The sequence below is a fragment of the Coregonus clupeaformis genome, chromosome 19, assembly GCF_020615455.1.
Source record: "Coregonus clupeaformis isolate EN_2021a chromosome 19, ASM2061545v1, whole genome shotgun sequence".
NCBI lineage: Eukaryota > Metazoa > Chordata > Actinopteri > Salmoniformes > Salmonidae > Coregonus > Coregonus clupeaformis.
In genome coordinates, this window is record NC_059210.1 from 43140557 (window position 1) to 43162520 (window position 21964).

General features: G+C 42.2%; 1 protein-coding gene across 3 annotated transcripts in view; it reads left to right on the forward strand.

Annotated features, from left to right (window-relative positions):
- The first annotated feature begins 2427 nt into the window (after positions 1 to 2427).
- LOC121531946 (endosome/lysosome-associated apoptosis and autophagy regulator family member 2-like) overlaps positions 2428 to 21964 on the forward strand; it is a 35412-nt gene continuing 15875 nt past the window's right edge. For all 3 annotated transcript variants that reach the window (XR_005994221.2, XM_041837533.2, XM_041837534.2), the window contains exons 1-2: positions 2428 to 2875; positions 8206 to 8326. Coding sequence is in view for 2 of the 3 variants with exons in the window: in XM_041837533.2 (XP_041693467.2) it covers positions 2789 to 2875; positions 8206 to 8326 (208 nt within the window). In the remaining variant the exon portion in view is untranslated. The remainder of the gene's footprint in view (positions 2876 to 8205; positions 8327 to 21964) is intronic.

Here is a 21964-nt window from a genome sequence, read left to right on the forward strand (position 1 = left end):
CTATAACGAGTAGTCAATATGTGTGGTTTTCATGTATCATACATTTAATTTAGATGTTTATACATTACAAACCCACATTTCATTTCTGTAGTTCTCAAAATCCATATATAGTAGACAAACCAGTTTAAAATCTATAGGTTTACCAAACGGTTAAGTGATTAACCATTAAGCGCAGTTGGATTAAGTGATGGTCAAATGTATTTAAACAAATGAGAAGAGAATCATATAAAAAGTATTGTGAACATTGCATTGTGAATGGTAATTACTTTATATGAAAGGTATTTCTAGATGAAACACTGATTAGGTTTGGTGAAAAAGTTACTGTGTGATTTTGTGTGTTGTACTAAGTCAATAGAAAATGTGCTAAGTTTTGGGTTTTGTATAAACAGGCGTGAAATTTTACCACATACTTGTGAAAACAGTACCAAAGTGATAAAAAAAACGGTATTATACTACTTCGGGGAGCTACCCAGTCTTCAGCTCTCAGGCAAAAGTGCTCATAAAATGGATGTGGTTCACCGAATTAGGAGCAATATGGGATTCATTTTTGTTCTTATGATCTGTCTGGACATTCAAAACGGTCTCAGGTTAAAATCTGCTGCCCTGCAGTTGGGATGAAGTCAGTCCTGTAGGTACTGTATGACACTGTCTCCAGAGCTCTATCTAGACTAGAGCATGACTGACCTCTAGTGGGCAATATTTTAAACAATGTGCTTGTCCTGTCTGATTATCAAATACATTGTTATCATATACATTTCCATATAAAGTCATGGAATACTTTAAACCACTTAAATACTTTGTGATCAGTTGAGTGACATGGCCAATCATTAAAAATGATAGGAAACCACAATTCTGAACCCTAGCAGTAACTGTAGAAAGTGCAGCCTATTTGAAAGCTATAGCTTTCAGAGATTCTACATTGATAGGTAGACTAACTATGGTTCTATTGAAAATCATGAATTGTTCTGTAAATATTGAAATTAATCTCAATGCAAAACTGATGCCCTTATTGTGCTCTGTATGTAGGCCTCAATGGTTTATATACAGTATACACTAGATTACTAATTGGGGGTGCTGTGTTGATGCTACCGTGGTGCCTCTATCTTGGCACTCCCCTGCCATTGTAAAAAATATTTTGGAAGCTATAGAAATGCATTTATTAATGTCTACATTCGTTTTTGCCACATTTATTATATTACAGACACCTTAATGCATACTTTTAAATTGTATTATGTGAGCTAAACATAAAACATATAAAAATAAAAACATTTTCTTAAAGTATATATTTTTAGAGATTGCTAGTGTTACTGTCCCCACTACAACAACAAAATACTTAAATAGATGTAATTTTGTCTTTGAAACATTTAATTGAAATACTGTAGAATTCCATTCATTCCTATGGAGGACTGCTCCCACTGGGGAGTGCCAATATGGCCGACTTGTGACTTCAAAGCCTCTCAATGGCCAATAAATAGCATAATTATTCCAGGGTTTATATACATCATCATTGGTAGTACTGTAATGCTGCATTCATAACACATCGGAAACTCTGAAAATATGGCTTGTAAACTCGGAACAAAGAGTTGTGTGCATTCACACGCTTTGAACAAGCTTTGTCAATGATAAACAATAAAAGTACAGCTAAACAAATGATTGTGTCGAAGCACAGGGATCATCCCCTATTTTCTCCACTTATAATAACAAGTTGGAGGGCGTTTAAATTCCGCTGGTCTGTCGTTCGCTACATACTTTAGTCTGAGACTGCCATCATTGAAGTCGTTTGTGGTGACGAGGGGCATGAGAAGCTTTGTACAAAACAAAGTCATCATCGATTGGATAATCTCTAACCAATCAGTATAAAAGCCAATGACACATTTTCAAACCACTGCTTTACCCGCTTGTGTTCTGGCTCTGGTCGAACCCATTGGTTTCTGGAACAATCAGATGGCCCGAATGTGTTCGCATTCGGTGAAGGGTCAGGGAGGTACTCAGATCCGGAGAAGAAACTAACATCTGTGGGGGTGGCGTAGCGTTTGGCTGGAGCAAGGAGTCTGGGTAGCCCAATAGTTTCTGATTCCAGCCTGCAGTTCGGGGCGTTCCTGCATGTGGGCATTCCTGCATCTGGTTGCTGCATTGGTTGCTGCAAGCATGCCATCTTCATGCTTGTGTGACACTTTTGATTTTCTGGATTTCCCCTGATTATCTATGTGATTAAAATGTGGGTCAAAAGGGAAATAAATGTACTATCTGAGTTTTTTGGGGGTGAAGGACACTGGCTAATGGTGTCCTAGCTAGCATGCTATTGGTGTTGCCCGCGCCTTATCTGTGGTTGGCATCCAACGTTATGGTGCATCACCGCCACCTACTGTACTCGACCTACCAATATAAGTATAAAGTGGGGTTCCTGCAGATGCAGAAATGCCCACATGCAGGAACGCCCCGAATTGCAGGCCGAAATTGCACCCTTGTCTGATAGCCAGGCATGTTTAAATATATATTTAGCATTCGAACGCTCGTGTTTCCGATTTTCCGACGTCATGAACAGCTCCTCTCGAGCATGACATTATCAGACCGACGACATCATCGTCGCGTCAAACACAGTTAGATGCGAACACACAACATCGGTCGCAGGTGGAGAGAAGAAACACACTTCGACATTGACGTTACTAAGACAACATTTAATTGATTTGCGACATCAAACATTTCGTGTCATAACGTTTATCATACCATTGTTTCATGACTGTCATCTACTTGCGGTTTGACATCGCTTTATTCCCTGGTTCCTATTATGCCGTCCCAGTCTTGGTTTATCGCTGGTAGCGCTCTCCTCCTTTCTCTGGCAGTCGGGGCGAAGGGACCACATCCATGCACAGAGGTGAGATCCACTCGCAGGACGCAGATAATGTGTGTTGTTGTCGGAGTCATTGTTGCCGTCAGTATTTTCTGTAGGCTAATAATAGGCTATGCATGTTACTGGAAAACACAGGAGCGTGTTATTTACCAGTTTACGCATTCAAATAGAGAGTCAGAAGAGGACTGTGAGTTTAGGCACATACTGAGAACATGAACGCTAACAGTAGGCTATTGTTATTCCACTCACCATAACTAATACGATTAAGAATTGATGACGCTACACTTCTGGTCAGATTCATATGTTTATCTAAATATAAAACACACACACACACACACACACAGCTTAGAGAGAGACACTTTACTCATCCTGTTTCTCAGAGTAACGTTACCTGTCAGTCATGCAATCTGTCAGTCCTGTCTGTGGGATTCCTGTGAGATTGTTGCTTAGTACACTTATACTGTTTAGGGCAATGTTTGACTGAGTATGGTGAAGGGGTTCCGAGGTGTGTGTATGTCTATGTGTTTTGCGTGCCTGCAGTGTTCTGGTTTGTGTCTCACCACTCAGGGCAGACTGAGTGTTATCAGTTTCTTGTTATCAGTTTCTTGCATGGAGCTGCCTTTCCATCTCTTTCTCCCTCTCCCTCTCTCTCTCTCTCTCCCTCTCCCTCTCTCTCTCTCTCTCTCTCTCTCTCTCTCCCTCTATCCCTCTCTCCCTCTCCCTCTCTCTCTCTCTCTCTCTCTCTCCCTCTCTCCCTCTATCCCTCTCTCTCCCTCTCTCCCTCTATCCCTCTCTCTCCCTCTCTGCACTCATCACCTCTGAGCCATAGCACAGGGCAGGCAACAGCCTCAATTCAAATACAATTCTATTCGTCACATGCTTCTTAAACAACAATAATAATATAAATAATAGAAAAGTAATAACACGTAATAATAAAAGTAATAATAAATGAGTAACAATAACTTGGCTATATACACAGGGTACCAGTACCAAGTCGGTGTGCAGGGGTACGAGGTAATTGAGGTAGATACTGTATGTACATATAACTAGGAATAAGTGACAGATAAAAACAGTAACAGCAGCCTATGTGATGAGTCTAAAAGGTTAGTGCAAAAATGGTCAAGGCAGATAGTCTGGGTAGCTATTTGGTTAACAATTTAACTAACAATTTAGCAGTCTTATGGCTTGGGGGTAGACGCTGTTCGGGGTCCTGTTGGTTTCAGACTTAGTGCATCGGTACCTCTTGCTGTGCGGTAGCAGAGGGAAAGGTCTATGACTTGGGTGGCTGGAGTCTTTGACAATTTTTTGGGCCTTCCTCTGACACCGCCTGGTATAGAGGTCCTGGATGGCCAGGAGGTCAGCCCCAGTGATGTACTGGGCCATACGCACTACCCTCTGTAGTGCCTTGTGGTCGGATGCCAAGCAGTTGCTATACCAAGCCGTGATGCAGCCAGTCAAGATGCTCTCAATGATGCAGCTGTATAACTTTTTGACGACCTGAGGGCCCATGCCAAATCTTTTCAGCCTCCTGAGGGGTAAGAGGTGTTGTTGTGCCCTCTTCACGACTGTATTGGTGTGTGTGGAGCATGATCGATCCTTAGTGATGTGGACACCAAGCAACTTGAAGCTCTCAACTTGCTCCACTACAACCCTGTCAATGTGAATGGGGGCGTGCTCGGCCCTCCGTTTCCTGCAGTCCACGATCAGCTCCTTTGTCTTGCTGACATTGAGGGAGAGGTTGTTGTCCTGGCACCACACTGCCAGGTCTCTGACCTCCCTGTAGGCTGTCTCATCGTCGTCAGTGATCAGGCCTACCACCATCGTGTCGTCTGCAAACTTAATGATGGTGTTGGAGTCATGTTCGGCCACTTAGTCATGGGTGAACAGGTAGTACAGGAGGACTAAGGAGGACTCCTGAGGGGCCCCCGTGTTGAGGTCAGTGTGGCGGATGTATTGTTGTCTACCCTCACCACCTGGGGGCGGCCCGTCAGGAAGTCCAGGATCCAGTTGCAGAGGGAGGTGTTCAGTCCCAGGGTCCTTAGCTTAGTGATGAGCTTGGAGGGCTCTACGCTGAGCTGTAGTCAATTAACAGCATTCTCACATAGGTGTTCCTCTTGTCCAGGTGGGAAAGGGCAGTGTGGAGTGCAATAGAGATTGCATCATCTGTGGATCTTTTGGGGTGGTAGGCGAATTGGAGTGGGTCCAAGGTGTCTGAGATGAGCCATGACCAGCCTTTCAAAGCATTTCATGGCTACAGATGTGAGTGCTATGGGCGATAGTAATTTAGACAGGTTACCTTGGCATTCTAGGGCACAGGGACTATGGTGGTCTGCTTGAAACATGTATACAGTGTCTTGCAAAAGTATTCATACCCCTTGGATTTATTTACATTTTATTGTGTTACAAAGTGGGATTAAAAATGGATGTAATTGAAACTTTTTGTCAACAATCTACACAAAATAGTCTGTCAAAGTTTAAACATTAATAGAAATGAAATTACTAAAATATAGTCGTTACATAAGTATTCAACCCCTTTGTTTAGGCAAGCCTAAATTAGTTCAGGTGTCAAACTTGGCTTAACAAATCACATAATAAGGTACATGGACTCAATCTGTCTGAAATAATAGGGGTTGACATGATTTTTGAATGACTAACCCTTCCTCTGCACTTCCACAAGACTACCACGTCTACCATCAGAGAACAAGTATTTCAGCCCTACATTTAGCCTGGGCCAACCCTCCTCCTGGAGAGCCACTGGATATGCATGCATTTCCTCTAGCCTGGCCCTTTAGAACACAACTGATTCTGCTAATCAATGTCCTGATGAGCAGCTGCTTGGATTTAAGTCTATTAGAGCAGGGCTGGAGCAAAAGCCTGCACACCCAGTAGCTCTGCAGAAGAAGGGTTGGTCACCCCTGGTCTAGTGGAACGTATTTAGAATGACACCATGTGACAGTAAACGTGATATAGCAGGGCTTGAGGTTTATATCAATATGAGTTCAGATTTCTCCCGAAACAGACTTCTTCTCCTATCAGGTAACACATGACAGGCATGTAGAATATAGACTCTTCTATTGAGTCATGGTGTGGAGGTATAGATAATTAATGTTTATGGCCTGATTATTGATTGTCATGAATCTTAGTGATGCATAGCTCAGTCATTCCTAAGAAAAAGAGACGGGGAGAGTTTTAGACAAATGGTAATAAATAAGTCAAGAAGTCATGTGAAAAATTGTCTGCATGTGGCACTCATTCATTTGCATCAACCCAATACTACTGTTGGATGCAAATAGCTTCAGTTTTGAGTAGGGCCGGGATGATACCAGTATCGCGATACTCGTTAGTATCGTGGCAAGGAAATAAAGCGAATTTAACTTCTTTAGGAAAACAGCCCTAATGTTGGAAACAAACATCATTATGTTGTCATCCAGTTACTTTTATATATTTTCCAAGCTATATACACACAATACTTTATATACAGTAGGTCTTTATAGGACCAAATGTTTGATCTGCTTCATGTTTTCATTTTAAGGACCAAACACTGGTGTTACTGTAAAACCTAGCCATGATTCTACAGCTCCATATCTCTGTCATGTCCATAAGGCCCACAGCATGACCGCAACATCACAGTGACCAGACACGTGTGTGTGTGTGTGAGGGATCCTCTAAAAGGTCAACATTCCTAAGACATGGCATGAAACGTGGTATTTCACTCAATGGTTTGGCGATCATTGTCTACATTGGTTTGGCAAATTCAATGCCTCCATGCATTAAACTGACCTAGCATCAGTGTTCAGGGACAATCGATCACATTTATTTTATTCAGCCCTTTTAACATCAGCAGATGTCACAAAGTGCTTATACAGAAACCAACCTTTAATCACAAAGAGCAAGCAATGCAGATGTAGAAGCACAGTGGCTAGGAAAAACTCCCTAGAAAGGCGAGAACCTAGGAAGGAACCTAGAGAGGAACCAGGCTCTGAGGGGTGGCCAATCATCTTTTGGCTGTGCCCAGTGGAGATTATAAGAGTACATGGCCATTAAGGCCAGATCGTTCTTCAAGATGTTCAAACGTTCATAGATGACCAGCAGGGTCAAATAATAATCGCAGTGTTTGGAGAGGGTGCAACAGGTCAGCACCTCAGGAGTAAATGTCAGTTGGCTTTTCATAGCCGAGCATTCAGAGGTCGAGACAGCAGGTGGGAGAGGGGGAGAGCGAGAGGGGGAGAGAGAGAGAGAGGGAGAGAGAGTCGAAACAGCAGGTCCAGGACAAGGTAGCACGTCCGGTGAACCGGTTAGCCGCAGGCAGAGCAGCAGCACGACCAGGTGGACTGGTGATGGAGACAGACAGGAGTCGTCAGGCGAGGTAGTCCTGAGGCATGGTCCTAGGGCAGAGAGAGCGAGCGAGAGAGAGAGAAGAGAGAGAGAAGAGAGAGAGAGAGAGAGAGAGAGAGAGATGGGAGAATTAGAGATGGGAGAATTAGAGATGGGAGAATTAGAGGGAGCATACTTAAGTTCACACAGGACAGCAGATAAGACAGGAGAAATTCACCAGCTAGGCACGTAGACTATTGCAGCATAGATACTGGAGACTGAGACGGGGGGTCGGGGGACACTGGCCCCGTCCGACTATTCCCCCCGGACAGGGCTAACCAGTCAGGATATAACCCCACCCACTTTGCCAAAGCACAGCCCCCACACCACTAGAGGGATATCAACAGACCACCAACTTACTACCCTGAGACAAGGCAGAGTATAGCCCACGAAGACTACACCACCGCACGAGCCCGAGGGGGCGCAAAACTGGACAGGAAGATCACGTCAATGACTCATGTCGAGTATAGCGAAAAAGGCCTGGCATGACGTGATGCACCCCTCCTAGGGACGGCATGGGACAACTTCTATCTCATCCATTAAACTGATCTAGGATCAGTGGTAAGGGACAACTTCTATCTCATCCATTAAACTGACCTAGGATCAGTGGTTAGGGACAACTTCTGTCTCATCCATTAAACTGACCAAGGATCAGTGGTTAGGAACAACTTACCATGCATACCCACTGTGTGCTGTGACTTGGTTTCCTATATCCATAGTGATGGAATGTTGTGTTATGTGTATCCACCAGGGCGGGGTGTAGTGGGCGTGGCCAGAGAACCTACCGGAGGAGAGAGATAGAGAGGGGATGATGACTCAGGACCCTTAGTGGTCTTGGTGTTTACTGACCTCTCTGTCCCCCAGTCGTGTCTATTCTCTGTCTATCTTTTATCTCACTGTTTCTCACACATACTGTTCACACACAGACACACTGAACTTCTCTCTCTCATTGTGTAACAATGCTTTCTCTTGTGTTGCAGACAGACTACTACTATGAGTATACAGAGTGTGACAGTACAGGGTCACGATGGAGAGTAGCAATCCCTCAGAGCCATGGATCCTGCATCGGACTGCCAGAGCCTGTACGAGGGACAGAGTGCAGTAAGTTGTGTGTGTGCGTTTGTGTGTCAAAGATGGTAAGTTTAAGAGACTTGGGGTTTGTAGGGATAGCTCAGGATTTTTTTATTTAAAAAAAATGTCATTTAGCAGACGCTCTTATCCAGAGCGACTTACATGAGCAATTAGGGTTAAGTGCCTTGCTTAAGGGCACATCGACAGATTTTTCACCTAGTTGGCTCAGGGATTAGAACCAGCGACCTTTCGGTTACTGGCACAACGCGCTTACCCACTAAGCTACCTGCCGACTTCTAGCCCTTTTCTAGCCCTCTTCTCAGTGTGTATGTCCAGTTGAGGGTGAGGTTGGGCAAGGGACAAGGGAGAGGGGCGTTGGAGTTCTCCTTTGTTTCTCACACCCTCTTATCAGCTGGTTGGAATTTCCTCCAGTATTCCACAACGGCCTGATTGGCTCTCTTTGGCTCTGCTCCAGCCAACCGCAGAGCTGGCTTCATGCTGGAACAACAGGCCAATAACCTCAGAACATCATACACATACACACACGCACATACACACACATATGGTTACCACTTAGGCCATACACGTTTAATTAACTGTATAACGGATGCCCCACTTCACATTTCTCAAAAATAAACAAAAGGGGAAAAAGTAAATACATTATTTATTATAAACAATTATTTTTGACAAATCAAATTATTTGCTTTGCCATGGTAGTAGTTAGGATTCGGTTCGATAGCGGTGAATCAAATCATGGTAATCAAAATAATAATTTGTGAATTGGGAACAGTAAAAACAAATGTTTTAGTAGCCTTTCTTTTGGATTATGTCACTGTAAAACTTGTTTTGTAGATATTTTAAGTTGATTTGGGCATTGCAAGTCAATAGATGCTAGTCAGCCTGCAGTGAACACCTCTAAGGTAAGATAAATATGACTAAACTAGAATCTGTACATTTCCTGAAGACAATGTGTGTGCTTGCTTCAACTGTCTAAAAATATTTGGATGGTAGTAGGAGATGTGTATGTATAATTCAAGAGGAATAAAAACTGAAGCAGTTTAATAGAGTAAAAATTGATCTGATTACTTTAGTAGAATGCTATACTGTATAGTTCAGCTAGCCCATCAATACCATAATACCAAATGGATAAAATCTCTTGATGAGGTTGCTAGGTATTGCACCAATATTGTTTAGTATTTTTTTACAAGGGGTTACATTTTGTATTTATGTTTTGCTCGCTAACTTCACTTTTCTGAAGAAAAAATATATTTTTGAATGGCCTTACTGTTTGCTGTGTAAAGGCCAGTCAAAGCAATAGGGGTCTGGTGGTTATGTCTTTAACTGATGCGTGTCTGTGGACAAGATTTCATTGACATAATGTAGCTGTAGCGTGATAAATATTTTACACAGTCATATCCAAAATTATTGGCACCCTTGATGAACATTAGCAAAAAATCATGCCTAAATAAATGATAAGAATACTGAGCTACACTACATGACCAAAAGTATGTGGACACCTGCTCGTCAAACATCTAATTCTAAAATCATGGGCATTAATATGGAGTTGGTCCTCCCTTTGCTGCCACTCTTCTGGGAAGGCTTTCCACTAGATGTTGGAACATTGCTGCGGGGACTTGCTTCCATTCAGCCACAAGAGCATTAGTGAGGCCGGGCACTGATGTTGGGCGATTAGGCCTAGCCCGAACAATGAAAAACAGCCCAGACCAAACTTTACAGTTGGCACTATGCATTGGGGCAGGTAGCGTTCTCCTGGCATCTGCCAAACCCAGATTAGTCCGTCAGACTGCCAGATGGTGAAGCGTGATTCATCACTCCAGAGAACGCATTTCCACTGCTCCAGAGTCCAATGGCAGCGAGCTTTACACCGCTGCAGCCGACGCTTGGCATTGCACATGTTGAACTTAGGCTTGTGTGCAGCTGAAAATCAAACACACCACTGGTGTGCGTGGCCAAAGAGCTCTATTTTCGTCTCATCTGACCATAGCATCCGGTTCCAATCCAAGTGCCAATGCCTTTAGCAAACTCCAGGCATTTTCATTTGTGGATTGCTCTCTTTTTTCTGGCAACCCTTCCAAATAGCCTATTGGCATGGAGGTGGCGTCTAATTGTAGATTTGGAGACTCGGTGACCCCAAGATGTGTCCAAGTTCTGTAATTCCCAACTGTGGCCCAACCGAACCATCTTCCTCGCTATGCTTGGGGACAAGATTGGGTCCTCTACACTTGGGTCCTCTACCAGGCATGTATACCACTGTTCCAGTGCTTACTTTTTAATTGTTGCCCTAAGCATTTGTCTCTTTTCATTTGTGAGTTCTTTGCCTTTCCCCATGGTGATGGATGACGAAGGGATTTTACATGCTTGTTATCAAATGTTTATACCCCAGTGAAACAGGAAGCCATGGAAGGTCACAATATACCTCTTTAAACTGAGATTTAGGTAAAAAAGGACCATTTTAATGCAGATTTTATTTTGTTTGATTTTATTTATAAGAATCTTTAAGGGTGCCAATAATTTTGACACCTAGTGTCAAAAAAGTAAAAAAAAAACTTGTTAAACAACAACTCTTTCTCTGAGCAATTGTATTAGTATAAAATAATACCATTTTATTTTTTGCTAATCTTTATTGAGGGTGCCAATAATTTTGGATGTAGGTCACTGACCAGTAGTGCTGAGCAATTAGTGCTTTTTGAGGTCGTTTTTGTTAGATTCTTTTTTTTTCACGGTTTTCGATTTTGATAATTTTTTTAGACATGAAATGCACTATGCATTATGTGGGTTGAATTCTGTAACAACATTGAGTAAAACAATGAATAAAAGTCCCATGATGGTGGTGACTGCCCATTACTGCTTATCACTTATTAACTATAATTTATTCACATTACTTTAATTTAATAAAATATTTGTTTTATTTGTTGACTTCATTATTTCATTCTAAGTCATCATCTCATCTCTATATGAGCAACATAATAGCTGTGTTTTCCCCCTGGGAAAGGAGAGAGTTAGTCGCTCGCTCGACACAGCAGTGGGCCCCAGCGAAACGGGTATAGGGTCAGGCAGACACTTTCATTACAGGAATCATGATGATAATGTACTTTACTGTTTGACCAAATCATGGTTTTAGCCTCCTTAAAAAATAGGACGTTTTGAGTAAGGTGACCATGTAGAATGTGCAGCTCGCACCGATGCGACCAATAAAAAGTGTAACTCGCACAGCCAAGTCAAAGGATTGGTCTCAGTCTGGAGCCCTGCTGTGTTTGCTCTCCAGGCTGCACTTTCAGACCCCGACAAAGCTCCTCTATCGATTTGGCCTACGTTTTTAGGGACAAGACAATTATCCTGCCTATCTTACAACAACACAATTCAATGATTATTAAAATATTCAACCTACTGTATGTTGTGATAATTGCGTTGTTTTCTCTATAACCCGCTACAATTGCATTCATACACCACTGTGATATATAAGGCAGCCAAGCCATATACATTTGTTTACAGACACAGGTTCAGAAGTCAACAGAATGAATTCAACCACATAGCCTAGGCTATACATTTGTTTACAGACACAGGTTCAGAAGTCAACAGAATGAATTAAACCACATAGCCTAGGCTATACATTTGTTTACAGACACAGGTTCAGAAGTCAACAGAATGAATTCAACCACATAGCCTAGGCTATACATTTGTGTTTCATCACATGAAACAGGAGAGTATAAAGTCCACAAAGCAAATGTAACAGTTACATGACCTACATAGCATGGTCAAATGGAACAGTTACATGACCTACATAGCATGGTCAAATGGAACAGTTACATGACCTACATAGCATGGTCAAATGGAACAGTTACATGACCTACATAGCATGGTCAAATGGAACAGTTACATGACCTACATAGCATGGTCAAATGGAACAGTTACATGACCTACATAGCATGGTCAAATGGAACAGTTACATGACCTACATAGCATGGTCAAATGTAACAGTTACATGACCTACATAGCATGGTCAAATGTAAGTTCATGTTAGTTGGCCAACATTTCACTATCGGTTTGCTCAACTTGTAATAAACGAAAATGTTTCCGAAGCAGCAAGATCACAATAATGGGAAATATAACCGCAGTGCACTTTAACTTTGACATGTTGTAGGCTAACTATAGGGAGAAGGGACACACAAAGTGATTTTTGTAGCAGGTTAGGAGAGGATTTACGCTAATCCTAACTATTTTCCTAACCTTAACCTCAGTCTCCTAACCTGTTACGTTAATTATCCTAACCTGCTGCGGAAGTTCTCCTAATGTGCTACGGAAAAGTATTTTCGGTGTCGAAGTGGCGTGAAAATAGTGTTTCCCATAGGGAAAAGCCCCGGCATACTGATGTTAACCTGTGGTAACCCCACATAAAAAAGGCACACACCTTTTATTTTAGGACCAGCAGCGCTGCCGCCGCTATTGCAGCACCACCAGCTGGGCTGGGCACTATGCGCAACTAGCACATTCACACTCATCACAATATGCAATTAACCTTTGCAGAATAAATGCCCACAGTTCAGTCCTAATAGGTATATAGTTATTGCAATATTGCGGCCAAGATGTCAGCAAATATCGGCATGTTCATTCCGAAATAATAGTTTAAGATAATTAATTGAATCAAATGTAATTTAGTCTTGACGGTTAAAGGGATGATGGAAAATGGAAAATGGTTAACGTGAAAAAATGAAATAGCATGCCAATGACATGTAATGTAGCCTACACTTTATTTTTATATAAACCTTCAGAAAATACAGTATTTATGAAAAAATGGTGAAGGTCCAATTGTTAGCACTACAATGTATCGACTTGCTCGCCAGTGCTCTCTGAAGAAGAAACAACGATACCATATAGCCTAACAAAATTGCTCACAAAACAGAACAGATTTTAGGAGTTTTTTTTCAATAGAAGCGCCGGTCCTCTTAAATTTTAACTTCAGGTTGCACATACAATTATTTAATGGCATATCCTATGGTATGCTGTGGCCATAAAGTCATGCCAAGCATAGGGTTGTCTTGGAAGATGGAAATGGGAAAATAATAGACTCGTGAAAAACAATTCAAATAGCACCCCAATACCATGATGTAGGCCTATAGGCTAGATTTAATTTACTACTTGAATTGTGACCACAAACTCTGCATAAATGGGAGGGAAAGTTAGATCCGAACACGATGCAGACACAATGCGGGCATAGTAGACACATTTTAATACCAGGTTGCAAGTAAATGCGAGGCCCGTGTTCGGATTGTCATCCTATCACAGCTAGGATAGGGCTAATACAAAGTGTAAGTGGGGTCTCTGTGGCTTTTTACAACCACACATACACACACACACAGCCCTCTTAACCAGGATGTGGGGATTAATAGTAGTCTTGTCTCCGTGGTTACAGGGAAACCAGTGGAGGGCTGTTGTACATCTCTGAGCCGTATCCATCCCCCTCCACTTGGTGTAAACAGAGGGTCTACGATTTTTCTTTTACCAATCCAATGTTATTCTCATGATGACTACACCCCTCCATATGTATTTGGACAGTGAAGCTAAAATGTTTAATTTAGCTCTATGCTCCAGTATTTTGGATTCGTGATCAAATGTTTCAAATGAGGCGACTGTCACCTTTTTATTTGAGGGTATTTTTTATACTTATGTTTTATCATTTAGAAATGAAAGCACTTTATGTATCTAGTCCCCCCATGTGAATAAGTCATAAGTATTTGGACAAATTAACTTATCAAAGTAGTCAATAGTTTAGTATTTGGTCCCATATAGAATAAAACTTTATTGTCCATCCAGGATGGAGATTTCTCTTTGGCATCAACTTAAATTAAAAGGATCACATCACACACATTTAAAGCAGTCAGTCCATCATATTGCATACACTAAAAACATGAAGGATATTGATACATTCACACACAACTGACCGCTGCCCCAACTGCACTGTTAAAATAGATAAATAGATACAGTTGAAGTCTGAAGTTTACGTACACCTTGGCCAAATACATTTAAACTCAGTTTTTCACAATTCCTAGCATTTAATCCTAGTAGAAATGCCCTGTCTTAGGTCAGTTAGGATCACCACTTTATTTTAAGAATGTGAATTGTCAGAATAATAGTAGAGAAAATGATTTATTTCAGCTTTTATTTCTTTCATCACATTCCCAGTGGGTCAGAAGTTTACATACACTCAATTAGTATTTGGTAGCATTGCCTTTAAATTGTTCAACTTGGGTGAAACGTTTCGGGTAGCCTTCCAGAAGCTTCCCACAATAAGTTGGGTGAATTTTGGCCCATTCCTCCTGACAGAGCTGGTGTAACTGAGTCAGGTTTGTAGGCCTCCTTGCTCGCACACGCTTTTTCAGTTCTGCCTACAAATTTTCTATTGGATTGAGGTCAGGGCTTTGTGATGGCGACTCCAATACCTTGACTTTGTTGTCCTTAAGCCATTTTGCCACAACATTGGAAGTATGCTTGGGGTCATTGTCCATTTGGAAGACCCATTTGTGACCAAGCTTTGACTTCCTGACTGATGTGTTGAGATGTTGCTTCAATATATCCATATAATTTTCCTTCCTCATGATGCCATCTATTTTGTGAAGTGCACCAGTCCCTCCTGCAGCAAAGCACCCCCACAGCATGATGCTGCCCCCCGTGCTTCACGGTTGGGATGGTGTTCTTCAGCTTCAAGGACCCCCTTTTTCCTCCAAACATAACGATGGTCATTATGGCCAAACAGTTCTATTTTTGTTTCATCAGACCAGAGGACATTTCTCCAAAAAGTACGATCTTTGTCCCCATGTGCAGTTGCAAACCATAATCTGGCTTTTTTTATGGCGGTTTTGGAGCAGTGGCTTCTTCCTTGCTGAGCGGCCTTTCAGGTTATGTCGATATAGGACTCGTTTTACTGTGGATATAGATACTTTTGTACCTGTTTCCTCCAGCATCTTCACAAGGTCCTTTGCTGTTGTTCTGGGATTGATTTGCACTTTTCACACCAAAGTACGTTCATCTCTAGGAGACAGAACACGTCGCCTTCCTGAGTGGTATGATGGCTGCGTGATCCCATGGTGTTTATACTTGCGTACTATTGTTTGTACCGATGAATGTGGTACCTTCAGGCGTTTGGAACTTGCTCCCAAGGATGAACCAGACTTGTGGAGGTCTACAATTTTTTTTCTGAGGTTTTGGCTGATTTCTTTTGATTTTCCCATGATTTCAAGCAAAGAGGCACTGAGTTTGAAGGTAGGCCTTGAAATACATCCACAAGGACACCTCCAATTGACTCAAATGATGTCAATTAGCCTATCAGAAGCTTCTAAAGCCATGACATCATTTTCTGGAATTTTCCAAGCTGTTTAAAGGCACAGTCAACTTAGTGTATGTAAACTTCTGACACACTGGAATTGTGTTACAGTGAATTATAAGTGAAATAATCTGTCTGTAAACAATTGTTGGAAAAATTACTTGTGTCATGCACAAAGTAGATATCCTAACCGACTTGCCAAAACTATAGTTTGTTAACAAGAAATTTGTGGAGTGGTTGAAAAACAAGTTTTAATGACTCCAACCTAAGTGTATGTAAACTTCCGACTTCAACTGTAAGTGCATATACCGACTAGGTGAAAAATCTGTCGATGTGCCCTTGAGCAAGGAACTTAACCCTAATTGCTCCTGTAAGTCGCTCTGGATAAGAGCGTCTGCTAAATGACAAAAATGTAAATGTAAAATGTAATTTTCGTTGCATTTAGTAGTCCAACAGCACAAGGAATGAATCAAATCAAATCAAATTTGATTCAAATCACATTTTATTGGCCGCATACACATATTTAGCAGATGTTATTACGGATGTAGCGAAATGCTTGTGTTCCTACCTCCAACAGTGCAGTAATATCTAACAATTCACAACAATACACACAAATCTAAAAATAAAAGAATGGAAGTAAGAAAAACACTACCAGTCAAAAGTTTTGACACACCTACTCATTCAAGGGTTTTTCTTTATTTGTACAGTTTTTTACATTGTAAAATAATAGTGAAGACATAAAACTATGAATTAACACATATGGAATCATATAGTATCCAAAAAAGTGTTAAACAAATCAAAATATATTTTATATTTGCGATTCTTCAAATAGCCACCCTTTGCCTTGATGACAGCTTTGCACACTCTTGGCATTCTCTCAACCGGCTTCACCTGGAATGCTTTTCCAACAGTCTTGAAGGAGTTCCCACATATGCTGAACACTTGTTGGCTGCTTTTCCTTCACTCTGCCGTCCGACTCATCCCAAACTATCTCAATTGGGTTGAGGTCGGGGATTGTGGAGGCCAGGTCATCTGATGCAGCACTCCATCACTCTCCTTCTTGGTAAAATAGCCCTTTCACAGACTGGAGGTCTGTTGGGTCATTGTCCTGTTGAAAAACAAATGAAAGTCCCACTAAGCCCAAACCAGATGGGATGGCGTATCGCTGCAGAATGCTGTGGTAGCCATGCTGGTTAAGTGTGCCTTGAATTCTAAATAAATCACAGACAGTGTCATCATTTTCTACATGATTCCATATGTGTTATTTCATAGTTTTGATATCTTCACTATTATTCTACAATGTAGAAAATAGTAAAAATAAAGAAAAACCCTTGAATGAGTAGGTGTGTTGAAACTTTTGACTAGTGCTGTATATAAATATTAGGATGAGCAATGTGAGAGTCCGGAGTATATATGTATGTGTGTATGTATGTATGTACAGTGGGGAAAAAAAGTATTTAGTCAGCCACCAATTGTGCAAGTTCTCCCACTTAAAAAGATGAGAGAGGCCTGTAATTTTCATCATAGGTACACGTCAACTATGACAGACAAAATTAGAAAAAAAAATACAGAAAATCACATTGTAGGATTTTTAATGAATTTATTTGCAAATTATGGTGGAAAATAAGTAATTAGTCAATAACAAAAGCTTCTCAATACTTTGTTATATACCCTTTGTTGGCAATGACACAGGTCAAACGATTTCTGTAAGTCTTCACAAGGTTTTCACACACTGTTGCTGGTATTTTGGCCCATTCCTCCATGCAGATCTCCTCTAGAGCAGTGATGTTTTGGGGCTGTCGCTGGGCAACACGGACTTTCAACTCCCTCAAATATTTTCTATGGGGTTGAGATCTGGAGACTGGCTAGGCCACTCCAGGACCTTGAAATGCTTCTTACGAAGCCACTCCTTCGTTGCCCGGGCAGTGTGTTTGGGATCATTGTCATGCTGAAAGACCCAGCCACGTTTCATCTTCAATGCCCTTGCTGATGGAAGGAGGTTTTCACTCAAAATCTCACGATACATGGCCCCATTCATTCTTTCCTTTACACGGATCAGTCGTCCTGGTCCCTTTGCAGAAAAACAGCCCCAAAGCATGATGTTTCCACCCCCATGCTTCACAGTAGGTATGGTGTTCTTTGGATGCAACTCAGCATTCTTTGTCCTCCAAACACGACGAGTTGAGTTTTTACCAAAAAAGTTATATTTTGGTTTCATCTGACCATATGACATTCTCCCAATCCTCTTCTGGATCATCCAAATGCACTCTAGCAAACTTCAGACGGGCCTGGACATGTACTGGCTTAAGCAGGGGACACGTCTGGAACTGCTGGATTTGAGTCCCTGGCGGCGTAGTGTGTTACTGATGGTAGGCTTTGTTACTTTGGTCCCAGCTCTCTGCAGGTCATTCACTAGGTCCCCCTGTGTGGTTCTGGGATTTTTGCTCACCGTTCTTGTGATAATTTTGACCCCACGGGGTGAGATCTTGCGTGGAGCCCCAGATCGAGGGAGATTATCAGTGGACTTGTATGTCTTCCATTTCCTAATAATTGCTGCCACAGTTGATTTCTTCAAACCAAGCTGCTCACCTATTGCAGATTCAGTCTTCCCAGCCTGGTGCAGGTCTACAATTTAGTTTTTGGTGTCCTTTGACAGCTCTTTGGTCTTGGCCATAGTGGAGTTTGGAGTGTGACTGTTTGAGGTTGTGGACAGGTGTCTTTTATACTGATAACAAGTTCAAACAGGTGCTATTAATACAGGTAACGAGTGGAGGACAGAGGAGCCTCTTAAAGAAGAAGTTACAGGTCTGTGAGAGCCAGAAATCTTGCTTGTTTGTAGGTGACCAAATACTTATTTTCCACCATAATTTGCAAATAAATTCATTAAAAATCCTACAGTGTGATTTTCTGGATTTTTTTTTCTTAATTTGTCTGTCATAGTTGACGTGTACCTATGATGAAAATTACAGGCCTCTCTCATCTTTTTAAGTGGGAGAACTTGCACAATTGGTGGCTGACTAAATACTTTTTTTCCCCACTGTATGTACAGTCGTGGTCAAAAGTTTTGAGAATGACACAAGCATTGGTCTTCACAAAGTTTGCTGCTTCAGTGTTTTTAGATATTTTTGTCAGATGTTACTATGGTATACTGAAGTATAATTACAAGCATTCCACAAGTGTCAAAGGCTTCTATTGACAATTACATTACGTTTATGCAAAGAGTCTATATTTGCAGTGTTGACCCTTCTTTTTCAAGACCTCTACAATCCGCCCTGGCATGCTGTCAATTAACTTCTGGGCCACATCCTGACTGATGGCAGCCCATTCTTGCATAATCAATGCTTGGAGTTTGTCAGAATTTGTGGGTTTTTGTTTGTCCAACTGCCTCTTGAGGATTGACCACAAGTTCTCAATGGGATTAAGGTCTGGGGAGTTTCCTGGCCATGGACCCAAAATGTTGATGTTTTGTTCCCCGAGCCACTTAGTTATCACTTTTGCCTTATGGCAACGTGCTCCATCATGCTGGAAAAGGCATTGTTTGTCACCAAACGGTTCTTGGATGGTTGGGAGAAGTTGCTCTCTGAGGATGTGTTGGTACCATTATTTTTTCATGGCTGTGTTCTTAGGCAAAATTGTGAGTGAGCCCACTCCCTTGGCTGAGAAGCAACCCCACACATGAATGGTCTCAGGATGCTTTACAGTTGGCATGACACAGGACTGATGGTAGCGCTCACCTTGTCTTCTCCGGACAAGCTTTTTTCCAGATGCCCCAAACAATCGGAAAGGGGATTCTTCAGAGAAAATGACTTTACCCCAGTCCTCAGCAGTCCAATCCCTGTACCTTTTGTAGAATATCAGTCTGTCCCTGATGTTTTTCCTGGAGAGAAGTGGCATCCTCGCTGCCCTTCTTGACACCAGGCCATCCTCCAAAAGTCTTCGCCTCACTGTGCGTGCAGATGCACTCATACCTGCCTGCTGCCATTCCTGAGTAAGCTGTGCACTGGTGGTGCCCCGATCCCGCAGCTGAATCAACTTTAGGAGACGGTCCTGGCACTTGCTGGACTTTCTTGGGCGCACTGAAGCCTTCTTCACAACAATTGAACCTCTCTCCTTGAAGTTCTTGATGATCCGATAAATGGTTGATTTAGGTGCAATCTTACTAGCAGCAATATCCTTGCCTGTGAAGCCCTTTTTGTGCAAAGCAATGATGACGGCACGTGTTTCCTTGCAGGTAACCATGGTTAACAGAGGAAGAACAATGATTTCAAGCACCACCCTCCTTTTAAAGCTTCCAGTCTGTTATTCTAACTCAATCAGCGTGACAGAGTGCTCTCCAGCCTTGTCCTCGTCAACACTCTCACCTGTGTTAACGAGAGAATCACTGACATGATGTCAGCTGGTCCTTTTGTGGCAGGGCTGAAATGCAGTGGATATGTTTTTTTGGGATTAAGTTAATTTTCATGGCAAAGAGGGACTTTGCAATTAATTGCAATTTATCTGATCACTCTTCATAACATTCTAGAGTATATGCAAATTGCCATCATAAAAACTGAGGCAGCAGACTTTGTGAAAATTCATATTTGTCTCATTCTCAAAACTTTTGACCACGACTGTGCATTCGGAAAGTAGTCAGACCCCTTGACTTTTTTCACATCTTGTTACGTTACAGATGAAATTGATGAAGTCGTTTTTTCCCCTCATCTATCTACACACAATACCCCATAATGACAAAGCAAAAAAAGGTTTTTAGAATTTTTTGCACATTTATAAAAAAGAAAAAAAACTGAAAAATGACATTTACATAAGTCAGGACTTTGTTGAAGCACCTTTGGCAGTGATTACAGCCATGTGTCTTCTTGGGTAAGACGCTACAAGCTTGGCACACCTGTATTTGGGGAGTTTCTCCCAATCTTCTCTGCAGATCCTCTCAAGCTCTGTCAGGTTGGATGGGGAGCGTCGCTGCACAGATATTTTCAGGTCTCTCCAGAGATGTTCGATCAGGTTCAATTCCGGGCTCTGGCTCAAGAACATTCAGACTCTTGTCCCAAAGCCACTCTTGTGTTGTCTTGGTTGTGTGCTTAGGGTCATTGTTCTGTTGGAAGGTGAACCTTCGCCCCAGTCTGAGGTCTTGAGCGCTCTGGACTAGGTTTTCATAATGGATCTCTCTGTACTTTGCTCTGTTAATCTTTCCCTCGTCCTGACTAGTCTTCCAGTCCCTGCCGCTGAAAAACATCCCCACAGCATGATGCTGCCACCACCATGCTTCACCATAGGAATGGTGCCAGGTTTCCTCCAGACGTGACGCATGGCCAAAGAGTTCAATCTTGGTTTCATCAGACCAGAGAATCTAGTTTCTCATTATCTGAGAGTCCTTTAGGTGCCTTTTGGCAAACTCCAAGCGGGTTGTCATGTGCCTTTTACTGAGGAGTTGCTTCCGTCTGGCCACTCTACCATAAAGGCCTGATTGGTGGAGTGCTGCAGAGATGGTTGTCCTTCTGGAAGGTTCTCCCATCTCCACAGAGGAACTCTGAAGCTCTGACAGAGTGACCATCAGGTTCTTGGTCACCTCCCTGACCAAGGCCCTTCTCCCCTGATTGCTCAGTTTGGCCGGGTGGCCAGCTCTAGGAAGATTCTTGGTGGTTCCAAACTCTCGACACAAGCCTGTCTCTTAGCTTTACGGACAATTCCTTCGACCTCTTGGCTTGGTTTTTTTCACCTGTGGGACCTTATATAGACAGGTGTGTGCCTTTCCAAATCATGTCCAATCAATTGAATTTACCACAGGTGGACTCCAATCAAGTTGTAGAAACATCTCAAGGATGATCAATGGAAACAGGATGCACCTGAGCTCCATTTCGAGTCTCATAGCAAAGGGTAGGAATACTTATGTAAATAAGGTATTTCTGTTTTGTGTTGTAATAAATTAGCACAAATTTCTAAAAACCTGTCACTTTGTCATTATGGGGTATTGTGTGTAGATTGATGAGGAATTGTTTTAATGTAATCCATTTTAGAATAAGGCTGTAACGTAACAAAATGTGGGAAAAGGGAATGGGTCTGAATACTTTCCGAATGCACGGTATGTATGTATGTGTGTATGTTGCACAGGGCAGGAAGTCCAGGACCCAGTCGTCCAGATGGGATAGGGCAGTGTGCAGTGCGCTGGCGATTGCATCGTCTGTGGATCTGTTGGGGCGGTATGCAAATTGAAGTGGGTCTAGTGTGTCAGGTAAGGTGGAGGTAAACACTCCAGCCAGCTGGTCTGCACATGCTCTGAGGACGCAGCTAGGGATGCCATCTGGGCCGGCAGCCTTGCTAGGGTTAACATG